Source organism: Alligator sinensis, unplaced genomic scaffold (genome assembly GCF_000455745.1).
Source record: "Alligator sinensis unplaced genomic scaffold, ASM45574v1 scaffold147_1, whole genome shotgun sequence".
Lineage (NCBI taxonomy): Eukaryota > Metazoa > Chordata > Crocodylia > Alligatoridae > Alligator > Alligator sinensis.
Genome location: NW_005841847.1, coordinates 4,980,211 through 4,999,721, shown reverse-complemented (window position 1 = coordinate 4,999,721; position 19,511 = coordinate 4,980,211). Strand labels below are relative to the sequence as shown.

General features: G+C 37.7%; 1 protein-coding gene across 3 annotated transcripts; it reads left to right on the top strand.

The window, feature by feature from the left end:
* The first annotated feature begins 6 nt into the window (after window positions 1-6).
* Window positions 7-18,882, top strand: SLC38A2 (solute carrier family 38 member 2). Of its 3 annotated transcripts, none has more exons than XM_014521872.2 (16): window positions 7-242; window positions 1,233-1,479; window positions 1,786-1,867; window positions 1,993-2,108; window positions 4,835-4,908; window positions 5,007-5,099; window positions 5,295-5,376; window positions 7,403-7,485; window positions 9,789-9,847; window positions 9,973-10,146; window positions 11,263-11,342; window positions 11,433-11,533; window positions 12,571-12,695; window positions 13,458-13,602; window positions 13,737-13,834; window positions 15,520-18,882. In XM_014521872.2, the coding sequence occupies exons 2-16, from the start codon at window positions 1,361-1,363 to the stop codon at window positions 15,616-15,618; spliced, it is 1,530 nt and encodes a 509-aa protein (XP_014377358.1). In that variant the 5' UTR covers window positions 7-242; window positions 1,233-1,360; the 3' UTR covers window positions 15,619-18,882. The 3 variants fall into 3 exon arrangements, with proteins under 3 accessions (XP_014377358.1, XP_014377360.1, XP_006015999.1); XM_014521874.2 differs by having other exon boundaries at window positions 7-247; XM_006015937.3 differs by having other exon boundaries at window positions 7-252.
* Window positions 18,883-19,511: the final 629 nt, after the last annotated feature.

Genomic DNA, 19,511 nt, shown 5'->3' with positions numbered 1-19,511 from the left:
GCGCAGTGGCTACGCCCGCCTATTGCCACAGCTCCCGCCTCGCCCCTCCCGTGGCGCGCCCGTCCCTGCTGCCTTTCTTTTCTTTTCTTTTCTTCTTTTTTTTTTTTTTTTTTTCCAACCCCCCTACTCAGCCATCAAGGATTTTTGTTTTCCCTGCCCTTCTTGAAAAACGCCTCGTGAGCTCGTGTCGCCGCGCCGCAGCGACCAGGGAAGCCCCGCGCGGGACGGCATCGCAAGCCGAGGTGAGGTGAGGTGAGGTGCGGTGCGGGAGGGCTGGGTTGGGCTGGGCGACGCCACTGGCCGTGCCTTGCTCCGGCTTTTGCTCGGGAGCCGCTGCTGGGCCCCGCGGGGAGGCTGCAGGGCTGCGCGGGGAAGGCGAATACTGGGTCCCGCCGCTGTTAGTTTCCGTGCGAAAGGAGAGGGAAAATGCGGGGCCAGACGCTGCTGGTGCAGTCTTGTGACTGATCTGCATTTTTTTCCCATTTAAAATGCGGGGATCCCATGTCGAGGGAGGGAGGAGTAGGAGGTAAACAGACGAGAGCAGCACGGAAGCCGGCGATGTGATAATCGCACATCAATGTTGCATCAGTTCTTCGTTCCTGGTCTGTATAGGAGGGGCCCCCGGGTGGAGGTGCTGCCCTTCTAGGCGTCGCTCGCTCGCTCGTGTCTTAATGCTGTAGCAAAAAAAAAAAAAAGCATGTTACCTGGGTGTACCTTTATTTTTGTCATAAAATCTGCTGAATATTGCAGTGTTCGCCCTGCAGCCTCACTGGCCTCGCGCAAAGGTGGATTTGCTTTTGGAGGCAAATGCCTTCCAAGCATTGGATTTCTATGTTTGATTTTTTTTTTTTTTTTTTTTTTTTTTTTTTTTTTTTTCTTTCTTTCCCCCTGGGCTGTTGTGTGAGCCAGAGGGCACATCTGGGATAACCCCACATACAAGTGCACAAAGGCAGAGCCTTGCATATTCAGATCACATCTCCGGGCGTGTGCTTGTGTGTTGTAGTTGGAGATTATCTTTGTTCTATGCCTCAGCCAGTGTCTTGTACTTTTCCTTCTCGTCCCCCTCTTCTCTCCCCCCGCCCCCCCTTTCCTCTCCCCTCCCTTCTCGGCTAGTACTTTTCCACTCGCCTGGCTGGGGATGAATCAGCCCCAACGAGCAGCAGCAGAAGCTCTCCACGTGACCTAGCTCGAGAGACCACTGCAGTATTGACGTTTCCTTTTTACCTTCACAGACAAGGCAAGTCCAGCAGCCAAGGACAAAAGAGGGAGCGGACCTCGGCTGCCACCGCGGAAGGGGCATCGGCCTCAAGACTCCTTATTTCATTTGATAACTGAGGGAAGCGTATTGAATATCTCTGCCATGACCAAAGCAGAAATGGGCAAGTTTAACATCTCTCCAGATGAGGACAGCAGCAGCTATAGCTCCAATAGCAATGACTTCAGCTATTCATACCCAACCAAACCAACTGCTATGAAGAGGTCAGAGGGTTTGGGTCTGTTTTTGTTTCTTTGCATCTGTTGTTTTTGTTTCCACCCATAACATTTTGTACAGCACCATAAAATGTCCATTAGAGCTTAAGACAGTGAATGTTTACATATCTTGCATGTCTTACAAATACAAAAATTTGAATATACAATGGTATATATTTATTTAATAGATAATTTTGATTGATTGGATTTCCCTCGAAAAGGAATACAAAGCATTGATAAATTTTAAAAGCAGTGAAAATAAAAGACATTAGTGATGATGATTAAAGAGAGATTTTTGTTGTTTGGTTTTTACAGCCATTACGTAGATATGGATCCAGAAAATCAAAATTTTTTACTTGAATCCAATCTTGGAAAGAAGAAATATGAAACGGAATATGTAAGTATGCGTTAATAGCGTTTTATAGTTAGCACACTAAGAATTTGGTGGATACATAGTCATTTTCTCTTAAATCAAAAGGAAAATAACTGGTTCTCTGTTAATAGTTGCCTCCTCTTCCACAGCATCCGGGTACTACTTCCTTTGGAATGTCAGTATTTAATCTGAGCAATGCAATTGTGGGTAGTGGCATTCTTGGACTTTCTTATGCCATGGCTAACACTGGAATTGCTCTCTTTGTGTAAGTATCATTTGATAAATTAAAAGTGTTAATTTGCCCAATAATTATTATTAGACAAGCAGTAGTGCTGAGATCCTTACCTCAGGGAGGTAGACAGCAAAACTGACACTAAATTCAGTTATGTAAGGATTCATTTGAGGACTTACTGGCTGCTTTAGCAATTAGCGCAGTAGCAGTTTTGGCCTATTCTGAAACTTGCAAAGACTTAAGCTTTTAACAGATCCATAAACATGAGTTGTATTGTTCTATCGGTAAAGTCGGTTTTCCTTTTTATTTGATAAGCTATGGCCTGGTGTTAATCATTACAATGATTTTAAAACTTCATTGTGTAATGAAGGAGGGAGATGTACTTTAAGGACCCAATTCCACATTCTTTTTCATTCAAAGATTATTAGACAGAATCCTGGAAATGAATGTGAATTTTGCTGTCAATTTAATACTGGGCCAGGATTTCTCCTGATACCTTTAGCGGGAGTTTATAGACTTAAAGTTTAGTTCAGCTAATAGAGCAGAATAGCTAAGAATAGTTTTGAGGGGGGTTTCCTGCACATTAGTCCTGGTCTGTACTCAGAAAAGTTTTGCTGATCTAGTTAAGCCAGTCAGTATGTGATCCTTCCTGAGCTAACATAGTTGTGCCAGTAAAAGCCCTAGCACAGACACAGTTGCATCAGCAAAAGTGTCATTTTTCACTTCCTCTGTTTGGAAACTGGTTTAAGCTATAGTAGCAAAGGAGCCTATTGCTGGTCTCTCCACTAGAGGGTGTTGGCAGGGTACCTCTCCCAGTTTTTTTTATATCTCTACCAAATGTAGACACAGCCTTTGTACAGTAGCATAATTGCGTATGGTATGGTGAAATTAGTTAGAGTACTTTAAAGAAGATTTTTTTTTTTTTTAATATTGGCTTTGGTACGGTCTAATACAATGTGTCATCAAGTGATTGAACACTAGTCTTAAAAATAGTTGTAGGTCTCTGTTAAGAGAAGTATTTACCCTAAATAAATAGTCACACACAGCCCTAAAAAAAACAAGGGGGTCAGCTATATTCATCACCTAGCTCACTTCAAGTTTAGCTTTTTTGTCTTCTCAGATTCCTCAAGGTTGTAGATCACTGATTTCCATTAGAAGATGTCCCAGCATGCACTAGCTGCTAATATTACAATTACCACAGAAACCCACTGGTGTGTGAAGCTGGCTTAAGGGAGGTTGTTAACATATGGCATGATAAAGTTCTCAGCAAAACAATAAGTTTAATTACTTCATAAAATTCCAGGAATTAAAAAAAAAAAAAAAAATTGGCAAAAATATGTCATACATTAAGATAGTAAACAGATACTTATCTGACCCTTTTATATGCCAACTTCATGCTCTGGAGAGGTTCTGCAGTGGTTATGAGGTCACCAGAAAAATGCATGCTAGGATATCTCGTAGGAGTTGGTGAAGACGGGGAAAAGAAAGGGTGGATAGAAGCAAGTTTAAAGTCAGTTATTTGAATAATTCAGCACAAAATCATGAAATTTAGCTTCTTTTTTTTTTTTAAGTAATTAATTATTTTTTCCCTCAAAATTATTTATTTGAAGCAGGTTTGGATTACTGCTGAGAGAAGTCTAAACTAATTCACATGCTATTACAAAATACAGTACAATTAGGAGTTATGGTACCAGAAGATTTGTAATCACTAAGCTAATAATAAGAGTTCACAGCTCAGAGGATTAATAACACTGCGAATAGCTTTTAATAGCAAAGTTGTTAAAATCTGGCCCTGGTTATAATAGTGATTGTAACTTCTTAATATATTCATAGATGTTAGGGTCGGAAGGGACCTCAATAGATCATCGAGTCCGACCCCCTGCATAGGGAGGAAAGAGTGCTGGGTCTAGATGACCCCAGCTAGATGGTTATCTAACCTCCTCTTGAAGACCCCCAGGGTAGGGGAGAGTACCACCTCCCTTGGGAGCCCGTTCCAGACCTTGGCCACTCAAACTGTTATATGATAGCTATTAAACAGATTGTGCAAGATGTAGTCTCAGTTGAGTTCTTAGCGAATTGGTATTCACGTAATCATTGGCATATTTGCTGGCAGCTTCAGCATACAAGCCAGAAACCAAGTGGGCATTGAGCCTGAACTACCTCATCACCATTCCAAGTGGCCATTCTGTGTACCTAAGTACCTAGTCAGCTATACTATTCATTTCATGATTTTCAGCGGGGCTGAACATGGTGATCTATAAGAGAATAGTAAAACAGCTGCTTAGAGCAACTCAAAACAATACACAGAGGGATTTTTTTTAATGCATTTAATGTCTTGGAACAATCATAATACAATGGAATTGGTTCACATTTTAAGTTTAAACTACTATACACATTACTTGCAGTAAAAAGGGACCCTTGTACTGATGCCATTATTCCTTAATCCCATGTTTAAACCCGGTTTATACTATTTTAGTTATTCAGATATGGATTTTTAGTATGATATTTCTAGATCAGACAGTAGTTGATTGCACCTTCCTCAGAACTTTTAGCTAGCATAAGAACTTGCACTTTTATTTTTGGTTTAAATTTTCTGGATTGGACTGCATGGCATTTGATATAATTGCAGGGATGAGGGGTTGTTCTAGCTCAATTTCCTTTCATTTGAATAATATCCTTAATTAAATAGGGCTACATTAAATGAATTGAGACTGTCTAAAACTTATTGGAATTTGCTCCTTCTCCCTCTCTTTCCCCAGGATTCTCTTGATATTTGTGTCAGTGTTTTCTTTGTATTCAGTTCACCTCCTCTTGAAGACAGCCAATGAAGGAGGTATAGTAAATTCTTAATATTTTTACTGCTAGATATTCCTGACTTAATCCAATTTTTTTTTAGTAACATAAGAATTTCTAATTGACTGTCTTTTGTAGGGTCTTTATTATATGAACAATTAGGACTGAAGGCATTTGGTTTAGCTGGAAAACTTGCAGCTTCTGGATCAATTACAATGCAGAACATTGGAGGTGAGGGCTTTTTAAAAATACCTGTTATTTCAGTGATAAATGTTCCTTTTTCTATTCTCAGAGACTATTGTTTCACATAACATGTTTTCTTTAACTACTTTTGTTCAAGTAAAGCTAAGAAACATGTTTTGTGGCGCTCTTGCATCATGTATCTATTCTATATTTGTAATGATCTGTAATGTTTTTCACCTACAGCTATGTCAAGCTACCTCTTCATAGTGAAATACGAGTTACCGTTGGTCATCAAGGCATTTATGAACATTGAAGAAAGCACAGGGTAGGTGTTAGAACTCCACATCAGACAAACTATTAGTAGAAACAAAAATGGATGTTGCATACATTTTATACGGAAACCTCCTCTGGAACACTTTAGTATAGCTTCTGAATAGGGTACAGAGCTCGTTGCTGAGCTTCAGTGAGGATTTTCTTGTTTGAACCACTCAGGATAGGACAATATCAAGCACTTGCCCTGGATCCAGCCTCCACTAGGAAAGATGTTTTTAAAATTATATATGCATCTTGCATCATATTATGGAATAAGTTACGTAAGACTATCTGGTAAGTGTTACCAGACATGCCAGCTAATATATTACTTAATCCTGAAAAGTAAATTTGGTCACAGTTGTTATATCCTAATGTATTTCAGAAGTTTGAACTGATGAGATGATTTTCAAACATTAACATCATGGAAAATATTTATTACCTGAGGGATAAATGAATTTCTAGAGATTCTAATACTTTAGGGTTAGATTGGAAAAAAAAAAAAAAATGGTGCCAACTTGGGCAGAATTTAGATGTGCAAGTCCAGAAAATGCTACGGAAGGGGAAAGGGGAGTCCTCATAATAATTTAGTGATTAGACCATTTAACCTTGGGTCTTCCACTTGAGCAAATGCCTCCCCACCTGAAGGGCTGCAAATGCCCATTTCTCACCTTTTTACAAAAGCATTCACACCTGCATAGCCATAAACCATTCTGGACACAAGAGTTCTGGGTCCCACTCCCTCAATTTTTTTATTAGATTTCATCATATGCCAGCACTGAAGGAGAAAATGTGGCAATTTTAAAAAATACCAATTCATTTATTCCAGCATGCTCTTTAATTTTATGCTCTGCAGCATACGTTCAAAGTATGCATCTGTATTCTACATTAACATGTGAAAGTCTGTTACTACTTGTCCATAATCGGCAACAATATGCATCCTTATGACCAATGCTAAAACTTGGTGTCATCTGGTTTATTTTTAAGTTATCCATCAGAATGTTGTCTCTTTTTTCCAAAAAAAAATAACAAAAGTTGTTAGTACTTCAGCTTTATCTTACACACATCTGAATTGCACTAATTTGAGAATTTCTTACGCATGTTTTTAAGTGTAGGTATCCCAGGTAAAGAAGTGAGAGAAGTTGGCCCCATCGCTTCAGCTAAATTCAGTTATCTCCTAGGTGACTTCAAATTACTCCTTATTTACCCCATTTTACAAGAAAGCCAGATACAGCTTTTGGCGTTTAAACATCCAGCCAAAGTCAACAATATATCTTTTTTTGTTTTATCTAAATAGTATATAATAATAGTGTGTCCTTCTATGAATCTAAAAGTACTATTTCCAGCATTAATAGAATGTGAAAGATTATAGAACAAAGTGGAAGAAGTAAACTAGCTAGAGGTCTTGGGTTTCAACTTCAGATATGGCCCTCAGCAGCTTCTCCCCAACCTGCTGGCAACTCTCAGTGGAGCCAAATTACCAAATGGTCTCCCTGACCTCACAAAGCTATCTCAGTGAGGCGATAGATACCCCAGAGGCTGTATCAGCTTTCTCTGTATGTATGGTTGGAGAGCAATGAGGCAACATAAAGGGTTTGGTTTTTTGTGTGTGGTTTTTTTTGTTTTTGTGGGGGGTTTTTTTGCTCTTTTTGGGGAAGAAAAGAGAACTGGGAAGCATGGTAGTAGCAAGTAGGATATTGCTCCTACCTGACTCAAATAGTATTCAACTGAAATGAGTGAAATTCAGATAGTAAAGTATATGCTAGAATTACCTTTTTTCCTAAAGGTGCTTTTAAATATTAGTTTTTTCTGTAACTAGCTAAAATATTCTCAAATATCTTAAAGGCAGTACCTTCAATGTTCAGTTTGCATTGATGTATGACATTTTAGCACAAAGCAATCTTTGTATTTGGTAGCATTGCAGGGTATCTACATTGGTGCTTTGATTTATATAGAACAGCATGTTAGATAAATGAGGACTAGCCCTTGCATGTCATCACTATAACAAAGTTTAATAAATTTAATTTTATTTTCTCTTGCAGTGAATGGTACCTAAATGGTGACTATTTGGTTATACTGGTGTCTTTACTGCTCATTCTTCCTTTGTCACTGCTAAAAAACTTAGGTAAGAGAATAATTCACTTTTAGAATAATTGACATTAGTTAACATTTGGAGAAGTGTGGAAGTATGGTTGGTTAGACCTTCCATGTGAGAGTCCAGGGTATTGCTATGATAGTTACCTCCATAGTCCTGATTCCTCAACTCATGGAAGTTTAGAAGAGTGTGCAATTTATGTTCATAGTCCTTAAGGGCTATGAACACTTATTGCGCTTAAGAAGAGTAGTCCTTAAGAGCAATAACTAGGAAGTAGTTTCAGGCTGCAGAAGTAAGTGCATGTAGAATATAAAAGAATACAGTGAATGGGGATTTGAGGCAGGATTTTCAGTTCTGCCACCTTTAACTGTGATCTTGTCAGGTCTCTCAATTTTACATGAGGTGGCCTACTCATTGTACTTGTTAGGGCAACGGAGGAAAATGCGAATGTAGTGCTGCTCAAGATTCAGTTGGTGGCACACTTCCTATGTGTCAGTACTGAATAAATAGCTGGTGTCGTGTTGTTGAACCTGTACTGACTCAGTATTCCATTGCAGTGGAATGGGGAACTGCAACTAACTGGAGTCCTCATCTTTCAGATACATTATAAGACTTAGTCTTGTTCCAACTGAAGTCAGTAGGAAAATTCTCATTTGACTTCAATGGAAACAGGATAATGTGCATTAAATGAAACTCCTTGGACAGAATCTTATTTCACTTTACATACCCAAATGTCAGTGACCCAGCCACATAACTGCCATTTTATGGCACATGCATAGTTGGCAGTCCTACTCCACATGCAGTGTTGATGCCTGCAGCTGTAGGATGTACTCTGACTGGACAGGTATCTAGTTCTATCTGCACATGCTCTGGACAAGCAGAAGTCATGAAATTCCACCTGACAAAACCCCATGACTAGCGGGTGTTAGATGCTAGAGGAGGCAGTTCCTTCCATGTTTTGACTGAACAGTCTGGTGGGTAGAGGCCTTGCTAAGCAAGGAAAAAAGCCAGGTGGTAGGCCATGCTAGCCTCCTACTTCCTGAATGAGTGTTTAACAATTGAGCTGTTGAACTAAAACATGGGCCTGCGTCCCTTTTGTGTTTGCCAGGTCACAGTTTGTGCACTTAATTGTTTTGCATGCAGAGCCACATGCCTATGTGGCCATGTGGATGCTTGCATTCTCACAGTACATGGAGTAGGATCACAAACTGCAATACTGCAAAAAATGTCCATTACACAGCTGAGTAACTACCATTTGGGCACGTGGGGCAGAATTCTGTTTCCTTCTGTTACCATCAGTAATCACATGGCACTCCAGCAAGATGGGGATGGGAGCCCTAGTGTTGTGGGCAAATTCCATTTAGTTAGCTAAATTCTGCCAGCAGTTTTAAATTGGAAATGATCTTTTTCATGCTATGTCTTAAACAGTATTACTATCTACAGCCTTTCACAAGTGCCTGCATTTCAGTGATGAGTGTGTGGGTGTGTATGGTTCAGTAAAGGGCAGGTTGTGGGTTGGTTTGACTTTCATGATATTTAGATGAATAAAAATAAGTTAGAACTTTGCTTATGACTGAGATGCTCACTCAGAGTAAACTACACAGCTCTTTGTTGGTAAGCACATGAACCAAATATTAAGAAAGAAAGAAATACTAAAACATTACAAATTGCACTTAAGGAAATAAAGTACAGTCCCATAACTATTTCTAATATGTTAGCTAAGTTTCTACTTTTATAAAAATTGTGAGCCCTCATGGCATTGATTATAAAGTCTTTAAACAGTGGAAAGAGACCACTGTTTTGAATGTAAAATTTTGGTAGGTGGATTGAGAAAATGGAGAATATGAATTATGTCCCTACTACATCTAAATGTTTTTAAACTGAGAAAAATGGCAGTCCAAAACAAGTTTGTGAGAACTTTGTCTGTCTTAATAACGTTCTTAGACCAGTGGTGCCTGGCCTTCTTCAGCCTGAGAACCAGATGAGGAGTGCCAGGTCCGTCTACAAGCCAGATCTGATCCATGGACCCAGTATAGTTACATTAGGCCCTGCCTGGCTGTTCTTCCATGTGACTGCATTGGGCCCCAACTTGATCAAGCCACACAGAAATGGGGCCCATCCAACCAATGGGGCTTGCAAATTTGGCAGCAGGGGAGCATTGGTAGTGTTAATTGCCACTACCATTCCCCCACCATTGAATTTCCCTATGCATGGGGAGACCCATAGGCCAGATTACATGGGTCTGCAGGCCAAGGGTTGAAATGCATTGTATTTGCAAAAACATGCATACTTATACCAAAATTAAGATGTTGTTTTCTTTTTCTTGAATACAGGATATTTAGGATATACAAGTGGCTTTTCCTTACTGTGTATGGTCTTCTTTCTTATTGTTGTAAGTATAATTTCTCTATAGTTGTGCAACACTTATAATGCTATACTTCCAAATAGGATTACATATGGTGTCTGGAAAGCTTTATTGTATTGTATCAATTAATGTAATATGGTCTTCCTTTTTAGGTAATTTGGAAAAAGTTCCAGATCCCTTGTCCTATGGACCATGACCTGGTGAACACAACACTGAATGGCACAGTGACGCATTCAGCAATTGCTGCAACTGTTGCAACCACAGTTGTTCAAAACTTCACTAGTGATGACATGTGTACACCAAAATATTTCATCGTCAACTCGCAGGTAACTACAAATTAATTTCACTCTTCTTAAAGGCATATACGTTTAAATAGAGATGGGATAATTTCTCCCCCCCACCCCCAGTTCTGAGGGGACATATGCCCTGTTCTGCAGGGTACTGAACTTCTTCCAGATTTCCTGTTGAGTTCAAAGAGAGCTGGAGGGGTCCAGCCTTTCTTGAGAGAGAGTAGTAACACTCATGGTGAAGGCCCCAAATTAGGAAAGCACTCAACAGGATTAGGCCTATAAGCAATCCTGTCTCTGTTCAGGAAAGCATTTAAAGATTAAATTTATCAGATTAAGTTGCACTTTTTTTGTGAACCTCCCCAGCAAGTTGGTCTTATACCACTTGCTAGGGAGGCTTACAAAACTCCACTGATGGGAAATCTCCACTGACTTCAAAATCTGTAATACAGTAAAAGCTCCGTTAACCAGCACCTTACACGCTGGCACATTCTATCAACCGGCATGCCAGCTTGTAAGGTAAAGTGAAACCGAAAGTGCCCACCACACCACTTCTGGTTTCACTGAGCCCCCCGCAGTCCAGGGCAAAGCAGCCTGCACGGGACCCGCCTCCCTGTCCCTCCGGGCCTGCAGGAGGAGTGATGATGCCCTGAACACGGCAGGAGAAGCAGCAGCCCGAACAGGCAAAGATGCCTGTTCAGGCCTTTCAATTCCCCATGAGTGCCAGATAACAAAGCTTTTACTGTAGTATGAATTTTCCCACAGCTTCACTAGAACTACCCATTTGAGAGAGAATTTTCTTGTAAATAAAAGTATTCAAGATCACAGACTGAATATTTAATCCTGAATGGTGTGTAGCACTTCTTGAAAGATGAAGAATACACTCAACTACAGCCTGTTTTAGTGGGATTTAAGGATGCTCCAGACTTCTCAGAATTGGGGTCTTAAAGAACAAAGTGAAAGCTGAGATTTAGTTTTAATGTTAATGAAAGAAAGTCTTAAAGTAGATGGGGGTTTTAATCAGTAAATTGAGATGAAACAGAGTTTGTGATAAACAGAGCAAACAACATACAAAGTAGGAATTTACTAATAAATATTATGAAGATAAATTTGTCATCTCTACCAAGATGTTAATAAAGTATATTTGTTTTTCAGACTGTCTATGCTGTACCAATCTTGACTTTTTCGTTTGTCTGTCATCCTGCCATTCTTCCTATTTACGAAGAGCTGAAAGGGTAAATATTGCATATGGTTAAAGAAATTTACTGTACGTAACTTTAACTGTTTTCACTGGTATTAATATTTGATTTTTCTGCTTTTACTAGCCGAAGCCGAAGAAGAATGATGAAAGTATCCAATGTTTCCTTCTTTGCCATGTTTCTCATGTATTTATTGGCTGCTCTTTTTGGATACCTGACATTTTATGGTGAGCATTTACCTCCTCTATTTTATTTTTAAATGAAACGTGTCTCTAGAAATAAGAAAAAAATGTGTTTTTTGGGGGGGTTTCTTTTGGTTGGCTTGTTTGTTTTTTAATTAAGCAAATTTGGTTTTTACTGAACGTGTTATATGTATGTGCACGTATAAAAATAAACTCAAAGATTTTGGCTAAAGCACAAGCCTGGAATTCAAGAATTAAATTCTTGTCGACACGTGCTTTATCTTGGGCAAATCCTTTCCTCTTTTGTGCCTAAGTTTATCCATATAAAAAAAAAAAATGCAGAAAATCTTTTAGTGGCTGAGACCTGTTGATTATTCATATGTGTATGTAAAAGGCTTTGAGTTTTTCATATTGGAGATGCATTTTATAAAAGGGAATTTATGATTCCAAGCAGAAATATGGTCTCAGTAAGAGAATAAGCTTTCTGATGTCTTGCTGGCCACTAATTTTGTTCACAAAACTTCCTTATTTCTCTCTCTGTTTTCCCTTTTTACTAATTTCCCTGTACTCTTTTTATCCTTAATTCAGCCCTTATTTACATACGTCACCATATGAATGTAGACTGCCAGAAATTAATAACTAAAAACAATTTGGCTTCAAGAGTTTTCTTAACATTACCTGATTCTGATAACTGGGGACTTAATTTGTTTTAAACCATGCAAAATCAGTGAAGGTCAGTAGGTAACAAAACAACATTTGGGCTAGCTGGAGAGTACTCCTGTGAGTAAAATGGTGGGGGAAGGAAGGTCTTGTTCTTCCGTTGTTTCCTATTTCACAAGCCCACACAGAGATAAGCTGATGCAACACCATTTGAAGCTTGAATTCAGTTTAGATTGATGAGGGAAGGGGATTGTTTTGCTTCATTTCTAAGGAATTCTATTCCTGTTACATGCAGTGATTTTTTTTTTTTTTTTTTTTTTTTTTTTTTTTTTTTTTTTTTTTTTTTTTTTTTTTTTTTTTTTTGGTCTGGAGTGTATTCATTACAGCTGATTTAAAATGCTATTTTTTTTTTCCCTCTACAGGAAATGTGGAGCCAGAATTGCTTCATACTTACTCTGAAGTCCTGGGTACAGATGTTGTCCTTCTTATTGTGCGTCTAGCTGTGCTTTTAGCTGTGACTCTCACTGTTCCTGTAGTTATCTTCCCAGTAAGTAGTTTTTTTTTTTTTTACTACAATAAGAATGCATTTTGTACTTTCATTTAAGTTAGTAATTGGCTCTCCTTTCCCCCTCCTCCTCCTCCAGGTGCATAATAATTGTTTTTTAAAAAAAAAAGCAACTGCCATTTTTTTTCTCACTTATTTCTTAGTTGTTTTTGTCTTCTTTAACTTAAAAACTTGTTACATAAGTCACTTTTAATAATTTTGTATACATTTAACTGAAAAGAATAAGACCCATAGATAGTAGGCATCAGTTATGGTAATCCCTCATTTTTCCCATACACTTTTTCAGCGTTACATAGTCTGATTTAATTGTGAAACTGAGGTGGGAAAAATACCCATTTGAAAGTATTGCAGATTTTTTTTTTTTTATTGGTTGGTATACATTAACTGTTTTTACTGAAACTTTACACCATTGACTTCAAAAGTTATATAAGTGGGTACTTTATCTGCTTGTAGTCCCCCCCCATTCTATTTTGTTTGTTCATGTAGTATTTTTCTTCCATGTGTTGCTGTGTTTAAAACCTAAATAAGTAATATACAAATCTTAAATGAAATATGCATAAAGATCTATCAAAGATAAAGAAAAGTGGGGAAAACAGTATTATTCTCTTAACTTTTAGTTCTAGTAATCTTCAGGTGGTTGGGCAACAATTGGTAACATTTTCAAGCAATTAAGCTGAAAGTTTCATTTTAAGGACTTTTTTTGTGACAAATCATGTCTCTCTTTTTTTATTATTACTACTGTAGATCCGCAGTTCAATCACCCAGTTGCTATGTGCCAGCAAAGAGTTCAGTTGGGTGCGTCACTGTTTGATTACTGTATCTCTTTTGGTGTTTACCAATGTCCTTGTCATCTTTGTCCCAACAATTCGAGATATATTTGGATTCATTGGTAAGAATTACCTATATTGCGTCTGAGTTTCTCTCCCTCCCCTCCCCCCCTCAAAATAATTGGAAAAATTATTTAAATGACTTAAGAAACAAGATTCACTCATTTCTGTAAACTTTGAATATTTTAAACTACAGGTGCCTCAGCTGCTGCCATGCTGATCTTTATACTTCCTTCTGCATTCTATATTAAACTTGTCAAGAAAGAACCAGTTAAATCAGTCCAGAAGATTGGGGTATGTATCAAAAAGTACATTCATGCTAAAGTTTAGTCATTCTCTAATTAAGAGCAAGGGTTTTAGTTTGTTTCTATATAATCTAAAGATTTCAGAATTTTGGTAATTTTTTTTTTTTTGAATAGGCAGTCAAGAGTTGTTTCCACTATTTTTTATTAACAAACTGTAGGCTCATAGGCTGTTGTAATTGAAAAGAGAACCACTATGGAGGCCTATCTGCAGAGCATCCTGGTGACTCTCTCAACTTTTTTCCCTCTTGCTTAGAGTGATCATGCTCCATTTTTGGTCACTGTGCTGATGAGAACAAATTATTAGATTCATAGATGTTAGGGTCGGAAGGGACCTCAATAGATCATCGAGTCCGACCCCCTGCATAGGCAGGGAAGAGTGCTGGGTCTAGATGACCCCAGCTAGATGCATATCCAGCCTCCTCTGGAATACCCCCAGGCTAGGGGAGAGCACCACCTCCCTTGGGAGCCCGTTCCAGACCTTGGCCACTCTAACTGTGAAGAAGTTCTTCCTAATGTCCAAGACCTATGTAAACCTTAGCAGAAGTTCATGGCACAGTGGCTCCTTTTAGTCTTGCTCTTTCTGCTGCGCTTCCCAACCCGCTTCTCTCCCCCCCTGCTACTGAGTGTCTGAGAGGCAGTTAATGCCATGTGTTTTGCCTCTATCTAGTATATATTACCTATCTATCTGTTGTATATTAGTATAATATATTACCTATCATTGTATAGATATTGCAGTTTAGATAATATATTATACTAATATATCCAGTAACTTGGAACAAGAGCTATACCCAATTTAAACTCTTTTAGTTGCACCATTACTGACCAGCCACACTGACTGCTTACAGATGTGTTTTTTAAAAAAAAAAAAGGTGCTTTGCTTTAAACTTGATGTGCCGCCACACTGAGTACATCACATGCCCAAAAGAGACATTGTGTTAGTTGTACCCAGTTTGCCCAACATCTATAGATTGGATGCTTTAGCAGGGCTTTTTGGCACTTTAGCTAAATAGCTGATTGAATCAGATTTAGATGGAAGCATCAAAAAGCCCTGCTGAAGCACCCGATCTATACAGGTGCCGTGGAACTGAGTCAAAATAATGCACTGCCTTTTCTGGTAAAGCACTAGTTGGTTGGGTTTTTTTCATGTCTGTCAGCGCCCATTAGTAGCAATGGAGCACATTTTATCTATCTTGGCAGGAACAATGTAAATATACAAGCATCTCATTGCAAACAGTATTTAGTTAATTGTGTTCACCAGAATATCTGTTCAGTGTTTTAAACTATAGCCTCAATGTCTACCCTCAAATGCTTATTCAAAAGTGGTACAAAAATTTGAGTGAAGCATGATCTAACCTCTACTTGATAATTTGGGCCTCTCCACTTGATTTTGTTGCCTATGATCTTAGATGTTCTGGCCCAGAATCAGGCTTGTTTGTACAGTTCCATTCATATTAGTACTTGATATCAACTGAGAGTATGACTGGCTTTAAAACGGAACCAAGTCATATGAAAATAATTCGTTTATCCCGCTACATAGTGTAACATTCCTTAACTATTTTAAATCTTACGCTCCTTGGGGCAAGTATTTATTTACCAGTTTATAACATATAATTATTGCTCCATAAAAATTTAAGAAAAAAAGCTGAAATACATTTTTGTATTGTCTCTTTACAGGCTATACTCTTCCTGCTTGCTGGCATACTTGTGATGACTGGATGTATGACCTTGATTATTCTAGATTGGACCCACAATTCTGGATCTGATGGACATTAACTGTCTTGATTTAATATCAAATACTCCACTTCAGATGCCAGTGTTCACTCAAATATCTGAGAATGAAAATCACCTAAGTTTGCTTCCTTTAAAATGCAGATTCTTCAATGCTGGTTCTTCTGACTGTAGAATAAGTGAACTCTTTAAAAGAAACTATTCTGCATGATGGAAAACTTAACACCAAACCGCATGAGTCTCTGGCTGAGGGAAGTGACAATATTATTCCATTCCACAGAATGGACAGAACTCTCTGTAGACTTTTATCAAGCCATGTTTGGCTTTTGTCATTGTTACTTGGATATTTTATTTTACTTGAATGTGCCTAATGGAACTATTTGATGTGAGAAATAACTCTTAATTTACAGCAAAGTGTTTTAAATAACCAATGAGAGAGAGAGAACACTATTATTTTTTTGTACCAAAAATTCTTATGGACCTCAAAGCACTATTTTGACTTTAAGAGAACTTTTTTTTTTTAAAAAAAATAAAACTATCCCAAAAATTTACAAAATCATATAAAGCTATTTAGTCTGCATTCTAAATTTAATACAGCTTGCCTTTCTATAGGGGCATAATTAGGTTTTTATTTTGTTTTGATTTGGGTTTTTTGCTTATTTTGGCCATTAGAAATAACTTGTTAAATTAATCAATGTCCCAGCTTTTTTGTCAGTCTGCTATTGTTGATTAACTGAATTTCACTGAGAACTCTTTCTATTACAACAGTTAATTAAACAAGTCCATTCTTGATGTCCTAAGTCAGCATACCAAATTTAAATATACTATTTATATTCTCAAAAAATGGTAATGTAACTCAAATTTTCAGGCTTTTATTTATTTTTTTTAAATTAGGCTATTGGAAATGGATGGCGTTAGAAACTTTTTTTTCTATAATAAACATAGAGAAATTTTTTTGGTAAAGATGTTGATATTTCCCTTCTTGAGGTACTCAATAGTGCAATTGGGTAAAACAGGGTTTTTTTTTTTTTCTTTTCGGCTATAGCTGTTTACTAAATCATACTGGGTCATATCATGTCATTGATAGACAGAACTCTTCATTGAGTTTAATGAGGAGTACTGCTTAATAATGGTATTGTCAATTATAGCTGTGCTTTGGGTTTTGTGGAGTGTTTTTGTTTTTGGTCAACCTTTGACCATCAGACGTACACTATTATAAAGAGGTCCTGCTATAGTTTACTAATTGTACAGTATTTACAAACTGTACAGTATTTCTTAAATTATTCATCCAGTATTGGATTTTTAATTACTTGATGATTTTTGTTCCTGTTTTTGTCCATACTAAAAGTCTAATCCACAAACTGCACCAATACTTGGTGCTCAGTACAAATTCTCTTCACATGGGCAACTGGGATATCTCATGCAACACGCTGTCCAGTAGTATTAAATTTCCTCATGGACTGGATTGTCATCTCATACACTTTGCTTCAAAAATAGATACATTTTTGGAACCTAATCAGGTAGCTAAGGAAATAGGTGCTGTATGGTTGTAATTAGCTGTTTTGTTTCTCTTGCATGTTTGCTTTCTTCCTTATCCCAGATTGAAGAGAAATGGTACTTGCATTTAAGAGCACACTTGATTTACCAACAGGTTTTCAAGCACCATTATGATGGATTTGAAAACCCAGACAGAGCTTATTAAAGAGATAGTCATGATACTGTGTTTAGCTATTTTTATCTGGCATGATGTTTTTAAAATATGATCAGTGAAATTCCATTTAGAGTTGTGTCAGAGGGAACAAATAATGGCATATAATCAGTTGAATTAGCAGCACTGAAGATCTATTCTTGTAAAATTAACCGGGATTAATTCTAGGTAATAGTCACTGTTTGGCAGATGATATTTATCTTTGTCCAGCCTTTTATGGAAAAATTGCAGATGTTGTCGTCTGTTTATACTTGTACATGACTACAACAACTAATGACCACATCCATAGCATACAAGTATAATAAGCTTCATTTCTCTTATCTAGCTTGTATGATTAGTCCAGTGGTTCTCAGCCTGCAATGTTAGACCTCATCAGTGCTTCTCCTACTATTAGAGTGAACATCATACTCTCATCAATTATACATGCTGCCTGATATGCCTGTGCAGGAGTGCTGAGCAAATGTCTTGGTGCTAAGAATATTTTTCTTCCTGCTCCCTATAAACATGGAAATATGGAGGAAGATTTAAAATGCCCTCCCTCCATGTAACTTGTAGGATGCAGGGGATGAAGAGATTACATATCCAGCATCAAAGGGAGTGAAAAATTGACATTTTTCTTTCTCTGAAACAATAAAAGAGCAAGAGGGTAAAAGAGAGAGATCTCTCGGTTCCCCTCAGAAGCAGAGGGGAGATGAGATGTAGATGTTTTCGTGATAGCATCTTATCATGTTGTATCAATACTTTTTGAGTCCTAATGCAGCAAGTGTCTGACATTTAGTTCTCCAGCTATTACAGTTGAGTACCACTTGGCTAGATTTTTCTCCAATATATGGTTGGTTGGTTTGTTTGGTTTGGTTTTGTAAATCTGTCTGCTTCAAGGTTCATTAACAACATACAACCTAAAATGAGCAGCTTCAGTATTAAACCACTGTTTCATCACCTCATTTTTCATTGCTGTCTTCCATGATATTTCAGTCATAACTGTAACATGTTATTTATAGAGCATTAATCTGTTAAAGCTAAACCTATTTTTCAATATTTATGATAGACTATGTAAATAAATTGTATGTGTATGTATATACTGTAAGTATACTGTATATAATAGGTTTGGGACTTCGGGTTTATGTATATATTTCTGTCATTGCTGATCATCACATTGCTTCAATAAACCATTCCCATTTTACATCTGTGTAAGACCTATCAAAGGAACGTTGGTTGGGTTTTTTTGTTGCTTTTTGGGTGGGGGGTTACAGAAGATTCGTGCTTTAAAAATGGAAAATTTTATTACACAAGGTGTGTAAGAGTATGCTAGCATCAAAGACTTTATTTATTATGAATGTATATGTTGCAATAAACACGAGTCATTTTGGTCCATAAAAATGCATAATTCCGATTCTTCTCAGATAAGACAATTTCCCAAATGCATTAGCTACTTCATATGCAGGTATCCTATGGTACATGTTTGTATATATTGTATAGATCCACTGTATTGTTAGAGAACAACAATGCAACTACAATTGTTGGCAGAGTGCTACACAGTTTCAATGAAACATTGTATGTTTGTTTTAACTGAACTAAAATAAACAAATAGATAATCCTTAGGAGTTGTGTATGTGTCCTTTCTGGAAAGAAGGTGCTGCTTTAATTCATAGTAAATTACAGAAAAGTAGGGGCTTTAATTAAGGGGCTCTTAGTTTTTTGGCAGTGTTAAATTGCATGATTTTTTTCTGCAGATGTGTTTATACTATCTAAAATGTTTAATGTGTTTAAGAATGAATTAACAGTTTATAGTGCTTAATACATATTTAGCTTTAATGTCCAATTTAGAGCTGGCTATTTTGGAAAGTCAATATATAGTTATATATAACTAAGAGAGAGTGCTCTCTAAGAATCGTACCATATCTCTGATAGTACACCAAGTACCTAAACCAGAACAATTGTGGCAAGTGCTGATATCCCAGACTGCTATTAAAGAGCTTGCAATTCAGTTTTACTCTTGCAATTGGACCTAATTAAGCAGAATCTTTGTGCTTGGGCAAAGCCCTCAGGATACAAGTTTTTACATATTTTAGAAACTGGGTTCAGTCAAACAGACTTATAGCAAACCGGAAGTTGGCATCAATCCATTAATACAGGTTTTCAACCTTTTTGCATCATAGTACCCACCTCCCCGGCAGCCAGATGTGGAGCAGTGTACCCCTGGCCACTGAGCAAGGGGGTGGCACGCAGC

Bases quoted from the DNA above. Each gene is read 5' to 3' on its own strand.
- SLC38A2 (XM_014521872.2), top strand. From the start codon at position 1,361: ATGACCAAAGCAGAAATGGGCAAGTTTAACATCTCTCCAGATGAGGAC. The intron at 5,100-5,294 runs GTGAGGGCTTTT...TTTCACCTACAG, and splicing joins TACAATGCAGAACATTGGAG to CTATGTCAAGCTACCTCTTC. The intron at 5,377-7,402 runs GTAGGTGTTAGA...TTTCTCTTGCAG, and splicing joins AACATTGAAGAAAGCACAGG to TGAATGGTACCTAAATGGTG.